This window comes from Panulirus ornatus, chromosome 32, assembly GCF_036320965.1.
Source record: "Panulirus ornatus isolate Po-2019 chromosome 32, ASM3632096v1, whole genome shotgun sequence".
Taxonomy (NCBI): Eukaryota; Metazoa; Arthropoda; class Malacostraca; order Decapoda; family Palinuridae; genus Panulirus; species Panulirus ornatus.
In genome coordinates, this window is record NC_092255.1 from 7,369,697 (window position 1) to 7,391,753 (window position 22,057).

Sequence of the window (22,057 nt, forward strand, 5' to 3'; positions counted from 1 at the left end):
CCATAGAGTTCACTCCTTCAGGATTGTGCACTGAGTCAAGAGCATTCCTTGATGAGTGGGTCTTTTTGTATCTATATGTATCTGTTTCATTAATTAGGATCACCCCTCACTCATCTCTCTTCCCGATGGGCAAAGTTCAACCCTGTATAAATCCTGTAGAAACCCAACAGAAAAGAAAAATTTTCTTGCCATAGGAAGAAAGAAAAGGATAAGAAACGCTATGGAAGACTTTTCAGTCTATCTTTTCTGTTAAACTATTCTTAAAGAAAGAATTTGCCTTAGTCTATCTTTTCTATTAAACTATTCTTAAAGAAAGAATTTGCCTTTAGTTTACTGAACAGACCCTATAAACTCAACCAATACATCATGAGGGACCGTGTATATTTGTGTGTTTATAATTATGATATCTGTGTATATATACAAGAGCTGTGTCTTTATTCATGTGTAAATATATACAAGATGAGTATATATATATAACAGTAATGTGTAGTATGAGTGTGTAGTGTGAACATGCTGCAGTATAGATGTATAAGTAATGTGTAGTATGAGTGTGTGGTGTGACTATGCTGCAGTATAGATGTAAGTTTAAGTAACACGTGTATAAGTGTGTAGTGTGAATATGTTACAGTGTAGATGTATGTATGAGTAACGTGTATGTATGAGTGTATAGTGTAAGTGTTTACTGTGAATGTGTCATTATGCAAGAGTGTGTGTGGTGGATGTGGTGTGTGAATGTTTATGTGAGTGGGTATTTAGGAAGGTGTAGTGTTGAGTGTGTGTGTGTGGTTTGACTGTGAACCGACTGCCGCACCCAGGATTCGACCCCATACGCTTGACCCTTGGTGACCCGTGAATGCGTCACGGTCAGGAACACTAATCGCTACACCTTGGCCTGTGACAGAGTTATATGACTGGAAAAATGATGGTGCATTTCTTTGATTATATCTTTCCTTTTGTCTGTCTGTCTGTGTTCTGTCTGCCTGTCTGTCTGTTTGTGTTCTGTCTGTGTGTCTGTGTTCTGTCTGTCAGTGTTCTGTCTGTCTGTCTGTCGGTGTTCTGTCTGTCTCTCTGAAATTACCGACCACCCAACACCACCCATCACCACCCATCACCCATCATCACTTACCGACTACCCATCACCACCTTTCACCACACACCAATCAGTCATCATCACTCATCATCACCCTCACGACCCATCACCCATCACCACCCAACACCACGCATCACCACCCATCACCCGTAACCACCCACCAGCCCCCAATGCGTATGACAACCGCACATCACCACCCATCATCGCCCAACACCCATCACCACTCATCACTACCCATCTATTTACGAAACGGAGAAGAAGCAATGGATTTTGTTTTCTTTCGTGAATTTTTTTGTAACTGATTTAGTTCTATTTTATATATTCATTTTGCTTTGTCGCTGTCTCCCGCGTTAGCGAGGTAGCGCAAGGAAATAGACGAAAGAATGGCCCAACCCACCCACATACACATGTATATACATACACGTCCACACACGCAAATAAGCATACCTATACATCTCAACGTATATAAGTGCGTAAGACAAGGAAACAAATGGGAACTTCAGTGAAGGGGGCTAATGGGGAGGTGATAACAAGTAGCGGTGATGTGAGAAGGAGATTGAGTGATTACTTTGACGGTTTGTTGAATGTGTTTGATGACGGAGTGGCAGATATAGGGTGTTTTGGTCGAGGTGCTGTATATATATATATATATATATATATATATATATATATATATATAGGAGGATGGATGGATGTGCTGGAAATGAGATGTTTGAGGACAATGTGTGGTGTGAGGTGGTTTGATCGAGTAAGTAACGTAAGGGTAAGAGAGATGTGTGGAAATAAAAAGAGCGTGGTTGAGAGAGAAGAAGAGGGTGTTTTGAAGTGGTTTGGGCACATGGAGAGAATGAGTGAGGAAAGATTGACCAAGAGGATATATGTGTCGGAGGTGGAGGGAACGAGGAGAAGAGGGAGACCAAAGTGGAGGTGGAAAGATGGAGTGAAAAAGATTTTGTGTGATCGGGGCCTGAACATGCAGGAGGGTGAAAGGAGGGCAAGGAATAGAGTGAATTGGAGCGATGTGGTATACCGGGGTTAACGTGCTGTCAGTGGATTGAATCAGGGCATGTGAAGCGTCTGGGGTAAACCATGGAAAGCTGTGTAGGTATGTATATTTGCGTGTGTGGACGTATGTATATACATGTGTATGGGGGTGGGTTGGGCCATTTCTTTCGTCTGTTTCCTTGCGCTACCTCGCAAACGCGGGAGACAGCGACAAAGCAAAATAAAAAAAATAAAAAAAAAATATATATATATATATATATATATATATATATATATATATATACTAAGATAGACATATACATATATACACATGTACATGATTCATATTGTCTGCCTTTATTCATTCCCATCGCCACCCCGCCACACGTGAAATAACAACGCCCTCCCCCCTCATGTGTGCGAGGTAGCGCTAGGAAAAGACAACAAAGGCCACATTCGTTCACACTCAGTCTCTAGGTGTCATGCAATAATGCACCGAAACCACAGCTCCCATTCCACATCCAGGCCCCACAGAACTTTCCATGGTTTACCCCAGACGCTTCACATGCCCTGGTACAATTCATTGACAGGACGTCGACCCCGGTATACCACATCGTTCCAATTCACTCTATTCCTTGCACGCCTTTCACCCTCCTGCATGTTCAGGCCCCGATCACTCAAAATCTTTTTCACTCCATCTTTCCATCTCCAATTTGGTCTCTCACTTCTCGTTCCCTCCACCTCTGACACATATATCCTCTTGGTCAATCTTTCCTGACTCATTCTCTCTATGTGACCAAACCATTTCAAAACACCCTCTTCTGCTCTCTCAACCACACTCGTTTTATTACCACAGATCTCTCTCACCCTATTGTTACTTAATCGATCAAACCACCTCACACCACACATTGTCCTCAAACATCTCATTTCCAGCACATCCACCCTCCTCCGCACAACTCTATCCATAGCCCACGCCTCGCAACCATATAACATTGTTGGAACCACTATTCCTTGAAAAACCCATTTTTGCTTTCCGAGGTAATGTTCTCGAGTTTCACACATTTTTCAAGGCTCCCAGAATTTTCGCCCCCTCCCCCACCCTATGATTCACTTCCGCTTCCATGGTTCCATCCGCTGCCAAATCCACTCCCAGATATCTAAAACACTTCACTTCCACCAGTTTTTCTCCGTTCAAACTTGCCTCCCAGTTGACTTCCCTCAACCCTACTGTACCTAATAACCTTGCAGTTATTCACATTTACTCTCGGCTTTCTTCTTTCACACACTTTACTAAACTCAGTCACCAGCTTCTGCAGTTTCTCACATGAATCAGCCACCACCGCTGTATCATTAGCGAACAACAACTGACTCACTTCCCAAGCTCTTTCATGGACAACAGACTGCATACATGCCCCTCTTTCCCTAACTCTTGCACTCACTTCCCTAACAACTCTTTCCATAAACATATTAAACAACCATGGAGACATCACAGACCCCTGCCGCAAACCTACATTCACAGAGAACCAATCACTTTCCTCTCTTCCTACACGTACACATGCCTTAGATCCTCGATAAAAACTTTTCACTGCTTCTAACAACTTGCCTCCCACACCGTATATTCTTAATACCTTCCACAGAGCATCTCTATCAATTTTATCATAAGCCTTCTCCAGATCCATAAATGCTACATACAAATCCATTTGCTTTTCTAAGTATTTCTCACATACATTCTTCAAAGCAAACAGGTGATCCACACATCCTCTACCACTTCTGAAACCACACTGCTCTTCCCCAATCTGATGCTCTGTACATGCCTTCACCCTCTCAGTCAATACCCTCCCACACGATTTCCCAGGAATACTCAACAAACTTATATCTTTGTAATTTGAGCACTCACTTTTATTCCCTTTGCCTTTGTACAATGGCACTATGCAAGCATTCGGCCAATCGTCAGGCACCACCATGAGACATAAATACATTAAATAACCTTACCAACCAGTCAACAATACAGTCACCCACCTTTTTAATAAATTCCACTGCAATAACATCCAAACCCGCTACCTTGCTGGTTTTCATATTCCGCAAAGCTTTTACTACCTCTACTCTTGTTTGCCAAGTCATTCTCCCTAACCCTAACTTTGCACACCACCTTGACGAAAACACCCTATATCTGCCACTCTGTCATCAAACACATTCAAGAAACCTTCAAAATACTCACTCCATCTCCTTGTCACATCACCACTACTTGTTATCACCTCCCCATTATCCCCCTTCACTGACGTTCCCATTTGTTCCCTCGTCTTACGCACTTTATATACCTCCTTCCAAAACATCATTTTATTCTCCCTAAAATTTAATGATACTCTCTCACCCCAACTCTCATTTGCCCTCTTTTTCACCTCTTGCACCTTTCTCTTGACCTCCCGCCTCTTTCTTTTGTACATCTCCCTCTCATTTGCATTTTTTCCCTGCAAAAATCGTCCAAATGCCTCTCTCTTCTCTTTCACTAATAATCCTACTTCTTCATCCCACCACTCACTACCCTTTCTAATCTGCCCACCTCCCACGCTTCTCATGCCACAAGCATCTTTTGCGAAAGCCTTCACCGCTTCCCTAAATACATCCCATTCTTCCCCCTAACATTCTCTCTTCTTTTCTGAAAACCCCTACAAATCTTCACCTTCGCCTGCACAAGATAATGATTAGACATCCCTCCAGTTGCACCTCTCAGGACATTGACATCCAAAAGTCTCTTTTTCGCGCGCCTATCATTTAACACGTAATCCAATAACGCTCTCTGGCCATCTCTCCTACTTACATACATATACTTATGTATATCTCTCTTTTTGAACCAGGTATTCCCAATCACCAATCCTTTTTCAGCACATAAATCTACAAGCTCTTCACCATTTCCATTTCCAACACTGAACACCCGATGTATACCAATTATTCCCTTAACTGCCACATTACTCACCTTTGCATTCAAATCACCCATCACTATAACCCGGTCTCGTGCATCAAAACTACTAAGACACTCACTCAGCTGCTCCCAAAACACTTGCCTCTCATAGTCTTTCTTCTCATGCTGAGGTGCATATGCACCAATAATCACCGATCTCTCTCCATCCACTTTCAGTTTTACCCATATCAACCTCGCGTTTACTTTCATGCATTGTATCACATACTCCCACCACTCCTGTTTCAGGAGTAGTGCTCTCTTCCTCTCACTGACCTCTAACTTTACTCCCAAGATATTCCCAAACCACTCTTCCCCTTTACCCTTGAGCTTCGTTTCACCTAGAGCCAAAACATCCAAGATGTGTGGTGAAAGGTGGTGATGGGTAGTCGGTAGGTGATGATGGGTGATGGGTGGTGATGGGTGGTGTTGGGTGGTCGGTAATTTCAGAGAGACAGACAGAACACCGACAGACAGACAGACAGAACACTGACAGACAGAACACAGACAGACAGACAGAACACAAACAGACAGACAGGCAGACAGAACACAGACAGACAGACAAAAGGAAAGATATAATCAAAGAAATGCACCATCATTTTTCCAGTGTCATATAACTCTGTCACAGGCCAAGGTGTAGCGATTAGTGTTCCTGACCGTGACGCATTCACGGGTCACCAAGGGTCAAGCGTATGGGTTCGAATCCTGGGTGCGGCAGTCGGTTCACAGTCAAACCACACACACACACTCAACACTACACCTTCCTAAATACCCACTCACATAAACATTCACACACCACATCCACCACACACACTCTTGCATAATGACACATTCACAGTAAACACTTACACTATACACTCATACATACACGTTACTCATACATACATCTACACTGTAACATATTCACACTACACACTTATACACGTGTTACTTAAACTTACATCTATACTGCAGCATAGTCACACCACACACTCATACTACACATTACTTATACATCTATACTGCAGCATGTTCACACTACACACCCATACTACACATTACTGTTATATATATACTCATCTTGTATATATTTACACATGAATAAAGACATAGCTCTTGTATATATACACAGATATCATAATTATAAACACACAAATATACACGGTCCCTCATGATGTATTGGTTGAGTTTATAGGGTCTGTTCAGTAAACTAAAGGCAAATTCTTTCTTTAAGAATAGTTTAATAGAAAAGATAGACTAAGGCAAATTCTTTCTTTAAGAATAGTTTAACAGAAAAGATAGACTGAAAAGTCTTCCATAGCGTTTCTTATCCTTTTCTTTCTTCCTATGGCAAGAAAATTTTTCTTTTCTGTTGGGTTTCTACAGGATTTATACAGGGTTGAACTTTGCCCATCGGGAAGAGAGATAAGTGAGGGGTGATCCTAATTAATGAAACAGATACATATAGATACAAAAAGACCCACTCATCAAGGAATGCTCTTGACTCAGTGCACAATCCTGAAGGAGTGAACTCTGTGGGTTTGCGTGGAGGGCTTAAGACTAACTTGCCAGTGTTTTAACTTGGCCATTGGGTCCAAGTTCAAAACAATCTTTTTAGGTGTTGTACGCCACCAACCCCAAACGATGGAAAGCAATGTAAACATCAAGATCCCCCGAAACATGAGGAATGGTATATTCTGACCCTCCTCGGGGACTTTGGTAGTCTCACCTTCCTCGGGGACTGGGCTAGTCTGACCCTCCTTGGTGACTAGGGTAGTCTGACCCTCGGGGACTGGGGTATTCTGACCCTCGGGGACTGGTGTAGTCTGACCCTCCTCGGGGACTTTGGTAGTCTCACCTTCCTCGGGGACTGGGGTATTCTGACCCTCCTCGGGGACTGGTGTAGACTGACCTTCCTCGGGGACTGGGCTAGTCTGACCCTCCTTGGTGACTGGGGTAGTCTGACCCTCGGGGACTGGGGTAGTCTGACCCTCCTCGGGGACTGGGCTAGTCTGCCCCTCGGGGACTGGGTTAGTCTGACCCTGCTCCGGGACTGGTTTTTCTTTAGCCAGGGGATTGAAGAGACTGCCGTAAGTGTCAACCTGCTGCTGGAATGAGTTCACTTGTTGGATCAAGATGATCTCTCTCTCCTCCATCTTCAGCAGTGACCTGCGAAGATCCATAACTTCTTGGCGAAGGATATTCATCTCTTCAGGGTCAACACCACAAAGTTTGTTCAAGTGACTCTCCTGGATCAGGTCATGAACCTCGGTCTCTCGGTGAATCTCCTCAATGTGTTGACGAATCTCCTTGGCCTCTCGGCGCATCTCTTCAGTCTCTCGGCGCATCTCTTCGGTCTCTCGGCGCATCTCTTCGGTCTCTCGGCGCATCTGTTCGGTCTCTCGGCTCATCTGTTCCTTCTCTCGGCTCATCTGTTCGGTCAATCGGCGCATCCCTTCGGTCTCTCGGCGCATCTCTTCGGTCTCTCGGCGCATCTCTTCGGTCTCTCGGCGCATCTGTCCAGTCTCTCGGCGCATCTCTTCGGTCTCTCGGCGCATCTCTTCGGTCTCTCGGCGCATCTCTTCGGTCTCTCGGCGCATTCTCTCGACCTCTTGCCGCTGAGAATCAACTTCGTCGTTCTCCCGTGTTCGCTTGTTCTGCTGTTCCGGATGCATTTTCTTTGTGAACGCTCCCATCAAGAACTCGTAAAGGTCTTCTTCCTCCACTACTGGAGTCTCACTGGTCACTAGGACTGGAGCCTCACTGGCCACTATGTCCTCGTCCAGGATGAAGTTGGTTCCAGGACACAGTTGCTGGTCCTGGTCGTCAGTCCAGGAGGACTGAAGGTGACCCCCTACATACAAGGCTGATGTACAGACATCGATGGAGCTGTCGACGTCCACGGATGGGCACGCATTGGCCCACTGCACTGTAAGGACGCAGACGAAGCTGGCAATTATGAAGAGGATGAATTTGATGGTGCCCATTTTATTTTGCGCAATTGTGATTGTTTTTTTTTGTTCACTGAATGTTGATAATGAAACGCAAAAGTAAGTTGTTCTCTGAGGTAGTTTATAAAGTCGGAATGGTTGAAGGGTCTTGGGAAGGTGGGGGTGTCTTGGTAGTAACTGGAGATAGTAGCTGGGGAGATGTAAAGCGAAGAATGCTGAGAGAATGTAGTGAAGATGTGTTTGTATTGGGTGTAGTTGTGTTTGTATTGGGTGTAGTGGAGATGTGTTTGTATTAGGTGTAGTTAAGATGCGTCTCTTTAGGTCTAGTTCATATGTGTTTGTGTAGGATGATGTAGGGTGATGTTAAGATGTGTTTGCCTAGGATGATGCAAGGTGATTTTAAGATACGTTTGTGTAGGATGATTTAGGTTGATGTTTGTGTACTATGATGTAGGGTGAAGTTGAGATGTGTTTGAGTAGGATGATGTAGGTTGATGTTAAGATGCCTTTGTGTAGTATGATGTAGGTTGATATTAAGATGTGCTTGTGTTGATATAGGGCGATGTTAAGATGAGTTTGTATAGGATGATGTAGGTTAATGTTGAGATGTGTTTATGTAGGATGATATAGGTTGAGGTTGAGTTTGTATTGGGTGTAGTTAAGATGCGTTTGTATTGGGTGTAGTTAAGATGCGTTTGTATTGGGGTAGTTAAGATTGTTTTGTATTGGGTGTAGTTTAGATGCGTTTCTATCGGGTGTAGTTAAGATGTGTTTGTAGTAGGTGTAGTTAAGATGCGTCTCTTTAGGTGTAGTTCAGATGTGTTTGTCTAGGATGATACAGGGGGATGTTAAGATGTGTTTGTCAAGGATGATATAGGGTGATGTTAAGATGTGTTTGTCTAGGATGATGTATGTTGTTAAGATTCGTTTGTGTAGGATGATGTAGGTTCATGTTAAGATATGTTTGTGTAGGATGATGTAGGGTGATGATAAGATGAGTTTGTGTAGGATGATGTACGTTGATGTTAAGATGTGTTTCTGTAAGATAATGTAGGGTGATGTTAAGATGTGTTTGTATTGGGTGTGGTTAAGATGTGTTTGTATTGGGTGTGGTTAAGATGTGTTTGTATTGGGTGTAGTTAAGATGTCTTTGTATCGGGTGTAGTTAAGATGCGTCTCTTTAGGTCTAGTCCAGAGGTGTTTTGGCTCTAGGTGAAACGAAGCTCAAGGGTAAAGGGGAAGAGTGGTTTGGGAATATCTTGGGAGTAAAGTTAGAGGTCAGTGAGAGGAAGAGAGCACTACTCCTGAAACAGGAGTGGTGGGAGTATGTGATACAATGTATGAAAGTAAACGCGAGGTTGATATGGGTAAAACTGAAAGTGGATGGAGAGAGATCGGTGATTATTGGTGCATATGCACCTCAGCATGAGAAGAAAGACTATGAGAGGCAAGTGTTTTGGGAGCAGCTGAGTGAGTGTCTTAGTAGTTTTGATGTGTGGTTCCTTTCCTCAAACAGACTACCTATCTCTCCTTTTTTCTCATCTTGTTTACATCCACACACATTTAGACACCCCAATCTGAGCCTTCGAGGAGGATGAGCTCTCCCCACGTGACTCCTTCTTCTGTTTCCCCTTTTAGAAAGTTAAAATACAAGGAGGGGAGGGTTTCTAGCCCCCCGCTCCCGTCCCCTTTAGTCGCCCTCTACGACACGTGAGGAATGTGTGGAAAGTATTCTTTCTCCCCTGTCCCCATCCGCTACACCTGTGTTCCCTTATACGCCGAGGATCACCTGCCCTACACACAGATATACAAAATATCTACACCCAATACTCGCACAGACTTATCTGCCAGGACTCACTCTACGGTTCCCAGGCACGAGAACGCTCGCCTCCAGTCTTATCTTGGGTTCATACGATGCCGGACGAGCATATGTATTGGCAACACATTCCCGGAACCACGCGTCCGGGGATGCCGATATTGTCATATTCTCTTGACGCAAGCTGGACGGTGTTTTTCTTTAGTCTTTTCTTTTTTTCATGGGTTCTTACACAAGGTATTCTAGCAGCAGTTCAGGGGGGCATTCTTATCCTCCATCCATCACTCCACGTCTTGGAGAATGTGGAGGAGGAGGAGGAGGTGGACAGTGCGTCACAGTTGGTATGGAAATGCTCCCGGACGCGTTGCACCTCTGGGGAAACCTATATCATCCTACACAAACACATCTTAACATCACCCTACATCATCCTACAGAAACATCTTAACATCAACCTACATCATCCGATACAAACATATCTTAACATCAACCTACACCATCCTACACAAACACATCTTGAAATCCCCCTACATCATCCTAGACAAACACCTCTGGACTAGAGCTAAAGAGACGCATCTTAACTACACCCGATACAAACACATCTTAACTACACCCAATACAAACACATCTTAACTACACCCAATACAAACACATCTTAACATCACCCTACATCATCCTACACAAATATATCTGAACATCAATCTACATTATCCTACACAAAGACATCTTCAAATCACCCTACATCATCCTAGACAAACACATCTTAACAACACCGTACGTCATCCTAGACAAACACATCTGAACTACACCTAAAGAGACGCATCTTAACTACACCCGATATAAACACATCTTAATTACACCCAGTGCAAACACATCTTAACTACACCCAAGACAAACACATCTTAACATCACCCTACATCATCCTACACAAACACATCTTAACATCAACCTACATCATCCTGCACAAACTCATCTTATCATCACCCTACATCATCCTACACAAACATATCTTAACATCAACCTACATCATCCTACACAAACGAATCTTAACAACATACATCATCTTAGACAAACACATCTTAACATCAGCCTGTATCATCCTAGACAAACACATCTGAACTACACCTAAAGAGACGCATCTTAACTACACATACTACAAACACATCTTAACTATACCCGATAGAAACGCATCTTAACTAGACCCAATACAAACGTATCTTAACTACACCCAATACAAACTCAACCTCACCCTACATCATCCTACACAAACACATCTCAACATCAACCTACATCATCCTATACAAACTCATCTTCACATCACCCTATATCAACACAAGCACATCTTAATATCAAACTACATCATACTACACAAAGGCATCTTAACATGAACCTACATCATCCTACCCAAACACATCTCAACATCATCCTACATCATAGTACACAAACATCAACCTAAATCATCCTACACAAACGCATCTTAAAATCACCCAGCATCATCCTAGACAAACACATCTTAACATCACCCTACATCATCCTAGACAAACACATCTGAACTAGACTTAAAGAGACGCATCTTAACTACCCCCAGTACACATATCTTAACTACACCCAATACAAACGCATCTTGACTACACCCAATACAAACACATCTTAACTACACCCAATACAAACGCATCTTAACTACACCCAATACAAACGCATCTTAACTACACCCAGTACAAACTGAACATCACCCTACATCATCCTACACAAATATATCTGAACATCAACTTAAATCATCCTTCACAAACTCATCTTAACATCACCCTATATTATCCTACACAAGCACATCTTAACATCAACCTACATCATCCTACACGAACACATCTTATCATCCTTCATCATCCTACCCAAACTCATCTTAACATTACCCTACATCATTGTACACAAACACATCTTAACATCAACCTACATTATCCTGCACAGACATATTTTAACATGAGCCTACATCATCCTACACAAACACATCTCAACATCACCCTACATCATCCTACACAAACACATCTTAACATCAACCTACACATCCTACATAAGCACACCTTAACATCAACCTACATCATACTACACAAACGCATCTTAACATCAACCTACATCACCCTACACAAACACAAAAAATCACCCTGCATCATCCTAGACAGACACATCTTAACATCACCCTACATCATCCTAGACAAACACATATGAAATAGACCTAAAGAGACGCGTCTTAACTACACCCAATACATACATCTTAACTACACCCAATACAAACGCATCTTAACTACACCCAATACAAACACATCTCCACTACACCCAATACAAACACAACTACACCCAATACAAACACATCTTCACTACATTCTCTCAGCATTCTTCGCTTTACATCTCCCCAGCTACTATCTCCAGTTACTACCAAGACACTCCCACCTTCCCAAGACCCTTCAACCATTCCGACTTTATAAACTACCTCAGAGAACAACTTACTTTTGCGTTTCATTATCAACATTCAGTGAACAAAAAAACTAATCACACTTGCGCAAAATAAAATGGTTACCATCAAATTCATTCTCTTCATAATTGCCAGCTTCGTCTGCGTCCTTACAGTGCAGTGGGCCAATGCGTGCCCATCCGTGGACGTCGACAGCTCCATCGATGTCTGCACATCAGCCTTGTATGTAGGGCGTCACCTTCAGTCCTCCTGGACTGACGACCAGGACCAGCAACTGTGTCCTGGAACCAACTTCATCCTGGACGAGGACATAGTGGCCAGTGAGGCTCCAGTCCTAGTGACCAGTGAGACTCCAGTAGTGGAGGAAGAAGACCTTTACGAGTTCTTGATGGGAGCGTTCACAAAGAAAATGCATCCGGAACAGCAGAACAAGCGAACACGGGAGAACGACGAAGTTGATTCTCAGCGGCAAGAGGTCGAGAGGATGCGCCGAGAGACCGAAGAGATGCGCCGAGAGACCGAAGAGATGCGCCAAGAGACCGAAGAGATGCGCCGAGAGACTGGACAGATGCGCCGAGAGACCGAAGAGATGCGCCGAGAGACCGGACAGATGCGCCAAGAGACCGAAGAGATGCGCCGAGAGACTGGACAGATGCGCCGAGAGACCGAAGAGATGCGCCGAGAGACCGAAGAGATGCGCCGAGAGACCGGACAGATGCGCCAAGAGACCGAAGAGATGCGCCGAGAGACCGGACAGATGCGCCAAGAGACCGAAGAGATGCGTCGAGAGACCGAAGAGATGCGCCGAGAGACCGAAGAGATGCGCCGAGAGACCGAAGAGATGCGTCGAGAGACCGAAGAGATGCGTCGAGAGACCGAAGAGATGCGCCGAGAGACCGAACAGATGCGCCGATTGACCGAACAGATGAGCCGAGAGAAGGAACAAATGAGCCGAGAGACCGAAGAGATGCGCCGAGAGACCGAAGAGATGCGCCGAGAGACCGAAGAGATGCGCCGAGAGGCCAAGGAGATTCGTCCTCACACTGAGGAGATTCACCGAGAGACCGAGGTTCATGACCTGATCCAGGAGAGTCACTCGAACAAACTTTGTGGTGTTGACCCTGAAGAGATGAATATCCTTCGCCAAGAAGTTATGGATCTTCGCAGGTCACTGCTGAAGATGGAGGAGAGAGAGATCATCTTGATCCAACAAGTGAACTCATTCCAGCAGCAGGTTGACACTTACGGCAGTCTCTTCAATCCCCTGGCTAAAGAAAAACCAGTCCCGGAGCAGGGTCAGAATACCCCAGTCCCCGAGGGGCAGACTAGCCCAGTCCCCGAGGGTCAGACTACCCCAGTCCCCGAGGGTCAGACTACCCCAGTCACCAAGGAGGGTCAGACTACCCCAATCCCCGAGGGTCAGACTACCCCAGTCACCAAGGAGGGTCAGACTAGCCCAGTCCCCGAGGGTCAGACTACCCCAGTCCCCGAGGGTCAGACTACCCCAGTCCCCGAGGGTCAGACTACCCCAGTCCCTGAGGAGGGTCAGACTACCCCAGTCCCCGAGGGTCAGACTACCCCAGTCACCAAGGAGGGTCAGACTAGCCCAGTCCCCGAGGGTCAGACTACCCCAGTCCCTGAGGAGGGTCAGACTACCCCAGTCCCCGAGGGTCAGACTACCCCAGTCACCAAGGAGGGTCAGACTACCTCAGTCCCCGAGGGTCAGACTACCCCAGTCCCCGAGGGTCAGCCTACCCCAGTCCCCGAGGAGGGTCAGACTACCCCAGTCCCCGAGGGTCAGCCTACCCCAGTCCCCGTGGGTCAGACTACCCCAGTCCCCGAGGGTCAGCCTACCCCAGTCCCCAAGGAGGGTCAGACTACCCCAGTCCCCGAGGGTCAGACTACCCCAGTCCCTGAGGAGGGTCAGACTACCCCAGTCCCCGAGGGTCAGACTACCCCAGTCACCAAGGAGGGTCAGACTACCTCAGTCCCCGAGGGTCAGACTACCCCAGTCCCCGAGGGTCAGCCTACCCCAGTCCCCGAGGAGGGTCAGACTACCCCAGTCCCCGAGGGTCAGCCTACCCCAGTCCCCGTGGGTCAGACTACCCCAGTCCCCGAGGGTCAGCCTACCCCAGTCCCCAAGGAGGGTCAGACTACCCCAGTCCCCGAGGGTCAGACTACCCCAGTCTCTGGGGGTCAGACTACCCCAGTCCCCGAGGGTCAGACTACCCCAGTCCCCGAGGAGGGTCGGACTACACCAGTCCCCGAGGGTCAGACTACCCCAGTCCCCGAGGAGGGTCAGACTACCCCAGTCCCCGAGGAGGGTCAGCCTACCCCAGTCCCCGAGGAGGGTCAGACTAACCCAGTCCCCGAGGGTCAGACTACCCCAGTCCCCGAGGGTCAGACTACCCCAGTCCCCGAGGGTCAGACTACCCCAGTCCCCAAGGAGGGTCAGACTACCCCAGTCCCCGAGGGTCAGACTACCCCAGTCACCAAGGAGGGTCGGACTACACCAGTCCCCGAGGAAGGTGAGACTACCAAAGTCCCCGAGGAGGGTCAGACTAGCCCAGTCCCCGAGGGTCAGACTACCCCAGTCCCCGAGGGTCAGACTACCCCAGTCCCCAAGGAGGGTCAGACTAGCCCAGTCCCCGAGGGTCAGACTACCCCAGTCCCTGAGGAGGGTCAGACTACCCCAGTCCCCGAGGGTCAGACTACCCCAGTCTCTGGGGGTCAGGCTACCCCAGTCCCCGAGGGTCAGACTACCCCAGTCCCTGAGGAGGGTCAGACTACCCCAGTCCCCGAGGGTCAGACTACCCCAGTCACCAAGGAGGGTCAGACTACCTCAGTCCCCGAGGGTCAGACTACCCCAGTCACCAAGGAGGGTCAGACTACCCCAGTCCCCGAGGGTCAGACTACCCCAGTCCCCCAGGGTCAGACTACCCCAGTCCCCGAGGGTCAGCCTACCCCAGTCCCCGAGGAGGGTTGGACTACACCAGTCCCCGAAGAAGGTGAGACTACCAAAGTCCCCGAGGAGGGTCAGACTACCCCAGTCCCCGAGGGTCAGACTACCCCAGTCCCTGAGGAGGGTCAGACTACCCCAGTCCCCGAGGGTCAGACTACCCCAGTCCCTGAGGAGGGTCAGACTACCCCAGTCCCCGAGGGTCAGACTACCCCAGTCACCAAGGAGGGTCAGACTAGCCCAGTCCCCGAGGGTCAGACTACCCCAGTCACCGAGGAGGGTCAGACTACCCCAGTCACCGAGGGTCAGACTACCCCAGTCACCGAGGAAGGTCAGAATATACTAGTCCTCATGTGTCAGGGGATCTCGATGTTGACATTGCTTTCCATCGTTTGGGGTTGGTGGCGTACAACACCTGAAAAGATTGTTTTGAACTTGGACCCAATGGCCAAGTTAAAGCACTGGCAAGTTAGTTTTAAGCCCACCACGCAAACCCACAGAATTAAAGCCATCAGGATTCTGCACAGAGTCAAGAGCATTCCTTGATGAGTGGGTCTTTTTCTATCTATATATCTCCGTTTCATTAATTATGACCACCCCTCACTCATATATATATATATATATATATATATATATATTCTCAACTAGCTGTCCATGAACCATTTTCTCTTGTTCTATTGTTTTTTCCACCTTGTTCTTAACTATCTTTAAGGAGACGGGACAGAAACCACGTATCCTACAGATCAATTGTAGGTGTATCATGATACGTAACCTGTGAACAGTGGCTCTATAGCGGCAGTAACTCCACCGTCTTTGGCCAAGAGTTTCTGCTGTTTTGAACATTGCCGAGACTTACATTGGGATCAAATTCCTCCGCTCTTACTTACGACCGTATGATTTATTCCCATTCGCTACTTGAGCTGTCGTAAGACTGCAAATTGCCATTCACTTGTTACTCTAACCATTTAGTGCATTTTAAGGATGATTGATCCTCCTGAGTATGTCGAGTAAGGAGTAGGATATTTGACCTTTCTTGTCGGAGATAAGGCGTACAGGGGCCTTTTCTTACACCATTGCTCTTGTTGGTCTGTGTGTGATTGACTTGCCGGAAGTGTTGGAATCCTACTTGAATATGTTTACCAATGATGTCTAAGTCATGTCTACAAGGGGACCTTGGGAAATTCCAAAGCTGGTCTGACACTTGGCTGAGGAAAGTGAACATGAGTGAATGAAAAGCAGTGGGAGTAGAAAATAACGAAGGATGATGATGATAACATCTTGATGGAAATTGTATGCAGGAATCTGTGTTATAAGAAAGACAACTGCAAAAACGATCATGTAATGTGAGATTATGAAGCGATTAAACAGGAAATCAAATTCAAAGGGGAGATATGATCATGGAGACTACACAGGACTAGAGAATATTTATGGTTACACTAACTGGATGATGGAATTCTGTATACATGGCATAAGTCAAGTGTTATGGATTGTGCTGGTGACATTTACAAGGAAGGAACGAGAACATGGGTGGCTTGAGCTTGAAATACAGGAGGAAGTTTAAGAAAGATGGTTGCGATTCTTCACAATACGACAGACTTAAAATGCTTAGGAATGTTCAATAGAGGAGATACAGGCAAGAATCCAGGCAGCCAGAATATGGAAGGTACAACAAAGCATGAAATGAATATACTGGGTCAATGAAGGGACAGAGAATCATTAAAGAAAAATGTGGACGAGATAGGGGATAATGTATAAATTTACATAAATTTATTAGCAATAATAGTTGAAGAGCAGCTTCTAAGGCTAAGTGATTCAGCGGCAGGAGTTGTAAAGAAATGACGTAAAAGGATATGCAAGGAAGTAGATGGGATGCTGATGGTGTTTTCCAGTGGAAAACACCATATTCCCCAACACTGGAATCTCTGAGAAATATGTTTATTCGTAAGACACTAGAACGCATGTCACCATCCGCTACACCTGTGTTCCCTTACACACCGAGGCCCACCTGCCCCCCACACACACACATACAAAATATCTACACCCAATACTCGCACAGCCTTATCTGCCACGAGACACTCCACGGTTCCCAGGCACGAGAACGCTCGCCTCCAGTCTTATCTTGGGTTCATACGATGCCGGACGAGCATATGTATTGGCAACACATTCCCGGAACCACGCGTCCGGCGCTGCCGATAATGTCATATTCTCTGGACGCAAGCTGGACGGTGTTTTTCTTTTGTCTTTTTTTTTTTCGTGGGTTCTTACACAAGGTTTTCTGGCAGCAGTTCAGGGGGGCATTCTTATCCTCCATCCATCACTCCACGTCTTGGAGAATGTGGAGGAGGAGGAGGTGGACAGTGCGTCACAGTTGGTATGGAAATGCTCCCGGACGCGTTGCGCCTCTGGGGAAACAAGTCTACACGAACGGACATCGGCAGAAGGAGAGGAGGAGGAGGAGGAGGAGGAGGAGGTAACATGTGAGGCTCCCCGCCACTTACTTCAGCGGCTGAGGGAGGGGTTGGGGAGGGGAGGTGATGGAAGAAGCAAGATGAGGTGAGGGAAGGGGGAGGGAGAGAGAGAGAGAGAGAGAGAGAGAGGAGAGACGCTGCGGGAAAACGAAAAGTATTTATCTGTTTTCTGAGTGAATGGGTTCCGTAATCATAGAGGTTCGGGGACAGTTGGAGCTGCACGTTGCGCGCTGGTGATCTACACCTTCGTCAGTGCCTCCACCACTAGCTAGACCACGCAATGCTTGGCAAGCTGCTGCGTCACATGTGATTACTGTGTGGCTATCAGCAACTCAAGGGTGGGCCGTTTTGATACCTACTTCTTCCCCTACATGTCAAAGCTTTGGAGCTCTCTACCTTCTCATGTCTTTCGCAGTACCTGTGACCTGGCACATTTCAAAAGACAGGTCTTTCACGTCCTTAAGAATTCGTAGATACTTTCCCATGTCTTTTCTTTTTCCATTTCATAATTCTCTCTATATTTCAATAAAGGCCCGGCCTTGATGTGGACTTTTATCCGTGAATGGAACCTTCAACATACAGAAATAATTTCCACATTCTGCCGCCCAGCAGGACACATTGTTCACCATCTTCCCTTCCTCACTGGAGCAGAACAACCCACTCCCCTTCCTCACTGCCAGCCTTCATAGTCATGTGTCCTCACCTCCGGCCATTACTCACCCACCCCACTACACGCCATGTATGGGTTAAGAAATGAAATCCAACCAGGAGGTGAGCCAGGGTTCGGGAAGTTTACTCTTGTCAGCTAGACGCATCGTGGCTGCAGGAGGAACGTATTTTCGTTCGTGACTTAGTAGAATGGTATGCTAATATACTTCCTAATGCCCGAATGATATGTGAGTATGCTTCTTACTGCGAGAATGATATGTGAAATGCTTCTTAATGACTGAATGATATGAGTATACTTCGTAATGCCAGAATATGTGAATATGCTTCTTAATGCCAGAATGGTATGTGAATATGCTTCTTAATGCCAGAATGGTATGTGAATATGCTCCTTACTTCCAGAATGATATGTAACTATGCTGCTTAATGCTGGAATATGTGATCATACTTAATGGTCAAATAAGCATCTTATACGTCTCTGATATCATCCAGGATCATGATAAACAAAATCCCAAGTTCCCAAACACGTACATCTCTTCGTGATTATGAATATGATGAATGGGATTTGTAACACCTCACTCAGTTGGACAGACGCCCAAAGTAACTTGTCGTCTCCGCCTGGTGTGCGCACACCGCGTTTACCTCACTCAATGCGCAGGATCAAGACTTGAAAAGGCATTTGATTCGATCTTCATGATGAACTGGTTCCATGGTAATTACCCCTTGAGGGTAACGCCTTCGCCTAGTATGAGTGATGATATGAACCCCTTAATTACCCCCGTAATGTTGATAAGCTTCCGCCGTGAGATTACTCCGCCGAGGTAATTATATGCTTCGATAATTACCTTGATAATGCGTTGCGATGTTTTCCACTACGGGAACTCTCCTTGCAAATATGAACTCTTTTAAGGACACGCTCTCCCACCTTATCTTGGTGTTTCTCCTCATTTACTGGTCCTGATAGCGACCGTAGCTGAATGCTGGTAATATTAATAATATCATCAGATTCTGTATTGTACTGTATATATTATACATAATCGCTGTTTCCTGCGTCAACGAGGTAGCGCCTGGAAACAGACGAAGAATAATGGCCCATCCACTCACACACACACACACACACACGCACACACATTTGGTAAACATGTTTACCAAATGGCGTCCTAGCTTCGTCTCTTCGATGTATATCAACTGACTGTTATATTTCTCTCTTGTATCTCCCCTGATGATGTGATTGTTACACGAAAGTGCACTTGGGAACTTTTCGTGTTTCATTTTCCCCGTGGACTCATAGGAATATATATATATGTATATATATATATATATATATATATATATATATATATATATATATATATATATATATATATATATACACACACACACTCACACAAACGCCCATACACGCCATATACATACATACACATATCAACACAGACGTACATTTACATACACAGACATATACATATATACACATGTACATATTCATACTTCCCTGCTTTTATCCTTTCCTGTCGTTTCCCCGCCACACAGGAAATGGCATCTCTCTCCCCCACACCTGCAGCGAGTGTTTGATATATTGATTCCTTCTCCCTTGTTAAACCGGAATCGGAGATTCCCATTTCTCTCATTTCCTCTATACATGACCTTCACTGTATCCCCTACTAACTGCGTCATGTAATCTCCGTGCATGGCTGGATTTCCCGAATACAACTGTTAGAAAATGTTTGTTAATATATAGTTCATGGTTAACTTTTGAAGATTTAGACCTGAAATACGTTCCTTCCATTGAGTGTATTGTAGTCAAAGACAACTTGTGCTCCAAGTTAGAGCTCGGAGCCATATATTCTACGACGTGGGAAATGCTCTATTTATTCTAACTTCTGTACTGAGGGTCTGAACGGCCAGCCGCTGTGGGAGGGTCTGTGGACTCTTGTGCCCTCGTCACTATGGTCTCTGTCCCCTCGTTACTCTGGTCTCTGTGCCCTCGTTACTATGGTCTCTGTCCCCACGTTACTGTGGTCTCTGTGCCCTCGTTACTGTGGTCTCTGTGCCCTCGTTACTCTGGTCTCTGTGCCGTCGTTACTATGGTCTCTGTCCCCTCGTTACTGTGGTCTCTGTCCCCTCGTTACTATGGTCTCTGTCCCCTCGTTACTGTGGTCTCTGTGCCCTCGTTAGTATGGTCTCTGTCCCCTCGTTACTATGGTCTCTGTCCCCTCGCTACTATGGTCTCTGTCCCCTCGTTACTGTGGTCTCTGACCCCTCGTTACTGTGGTCTCTGTCCCCTCGTTACTGTGGTCTCTGTGCCCTCGTTACTATGGTCTCTGTCCCAGCACCCCAGTAACATTTCTCTTTATCATTGTAACATCTTTCCCCTCTGACCTTTTGTGACCTCTAACCTCCATCACTCTGACTCTCCCGTGACTTTTAACCATCTCTCTCTCTCTCTCTCTCTCTCTCTCTCTCTCTCTCTCTCTCTCTCTCTCTCACTCTCTCTCACACACACCGTGACCTCTTGACCTTTCTCACACACCGTGACCTCTGACCCTTCCTCACCGCGATCCCTGATCCTTTATCCTGTCACCTTTGACCCATCATTACCCCTAACTTCCATGACCGTGACCTCTGACCTTTCCTTAGTGTGGTCTCTGACGTGTGTGATCAGTGAGCAGCCCCCCAGTGTGGCCTCTGGCCCTTGACCCGTAATGACCTTTGAACTCCCCATCGTCACGGCTGAGTTCAAGTCCATTTTTGACCTCTTCTCGCTGCCAGTCAACCACCCCCCGTGTACTGAACCCGTCTGGTTGTTAGATTTGACCTGTCCAGTGACCTTCGACTCCATATGGGGTCACTGTGACCTGCAGTCCCCTCTGACCCTCCCAGGGACCGATTATAACCTCTGACCCAGCTTGGCTGTGACCTTTGAACCTCTCACTGTGACCTGTGACCTCACAGTGACCTCTGACCCTTAGTGTGACCGCTTTTATTTTACACTCTCTGTGTTTTCTCATTCATTTTCACCGTGATCTACGCCATTTTCTATAACTTCTTACCTTCACTGGGATCTACAACCCTGTCTATAACCTCGTAATTTACCTTCACTAGGATCTACAACCCATTCTATAACCTCTTATTTTACCTTCACTAGGATCTACAACCCATTCTATAACCTCTTATTTTACCTTCACTAGGATCTACAACCCATTCTATAACCTCTTACCTTACCTTCACTAGGATCTACAACCCTTTCTATAACCTCTTAATTTACCTTCACTAGGATCTACAACCCTGTCTATAACCTCTTATCTTACCTTCACTAGGATCTACAACCCTTTCTATAACCTCTTATCTTACCTTCACTAGGATTTACAACCCTGTCTATAACCTCTTATCTTACCTTCACTAGGATCTATAACCCTTTCTATAACCTCTTATCTTACCTTCACTAGGATCTACAACCCTTTCTATAACCTCTTAATTTACCTTCACTAGGATCTACAACCCTGTCTATAACCTCTTATCTTACCTTCACTAGGATCTACAACCCTTTCTATAACCTCTTATCTTACCTTCACTAGGATTTACAACCCTGTCTATAACCTCTTATCTTACCTTCACTAGGATTTACAACCCTGTCTATAACCTCTTATCTTACCTTCACTAGGATCTACAACCCTTTCTATAACCTCTTATCTTACCTTCACTAGGATTTACAACCCTGTCTATA

The 22,057-nt window shown here is 45.9% G+C and overlaps 1 protein-coding gene across 1 annotated transcript; it reads left to right on the plus strand.

Annotated features, from left to right (window-relative positions):
• Nucleotides 1-12,301: 12,301 nt before the first annotated feature.
• On the plus strand, nucleotides 12,302-15,787 carry LOC139759030 (uncharacterized). The gene has a single exon (XM_071680933.1). It carries the CDS (start codon nucleotides 12,338-12,340, stop codon nucleotides 15,743-15,745), a length of 3,408 nt encoding a protein of 1,135 aa, XP_071537034.1. The 5' UTR covers nucleotides 12,302-12,337; the 3' UTR covers nucleotides 15,746-15,787.
• The last annotated feature ends 6,270 nt before the right edge of the window (nucleotides 15,788-22,057 follow it).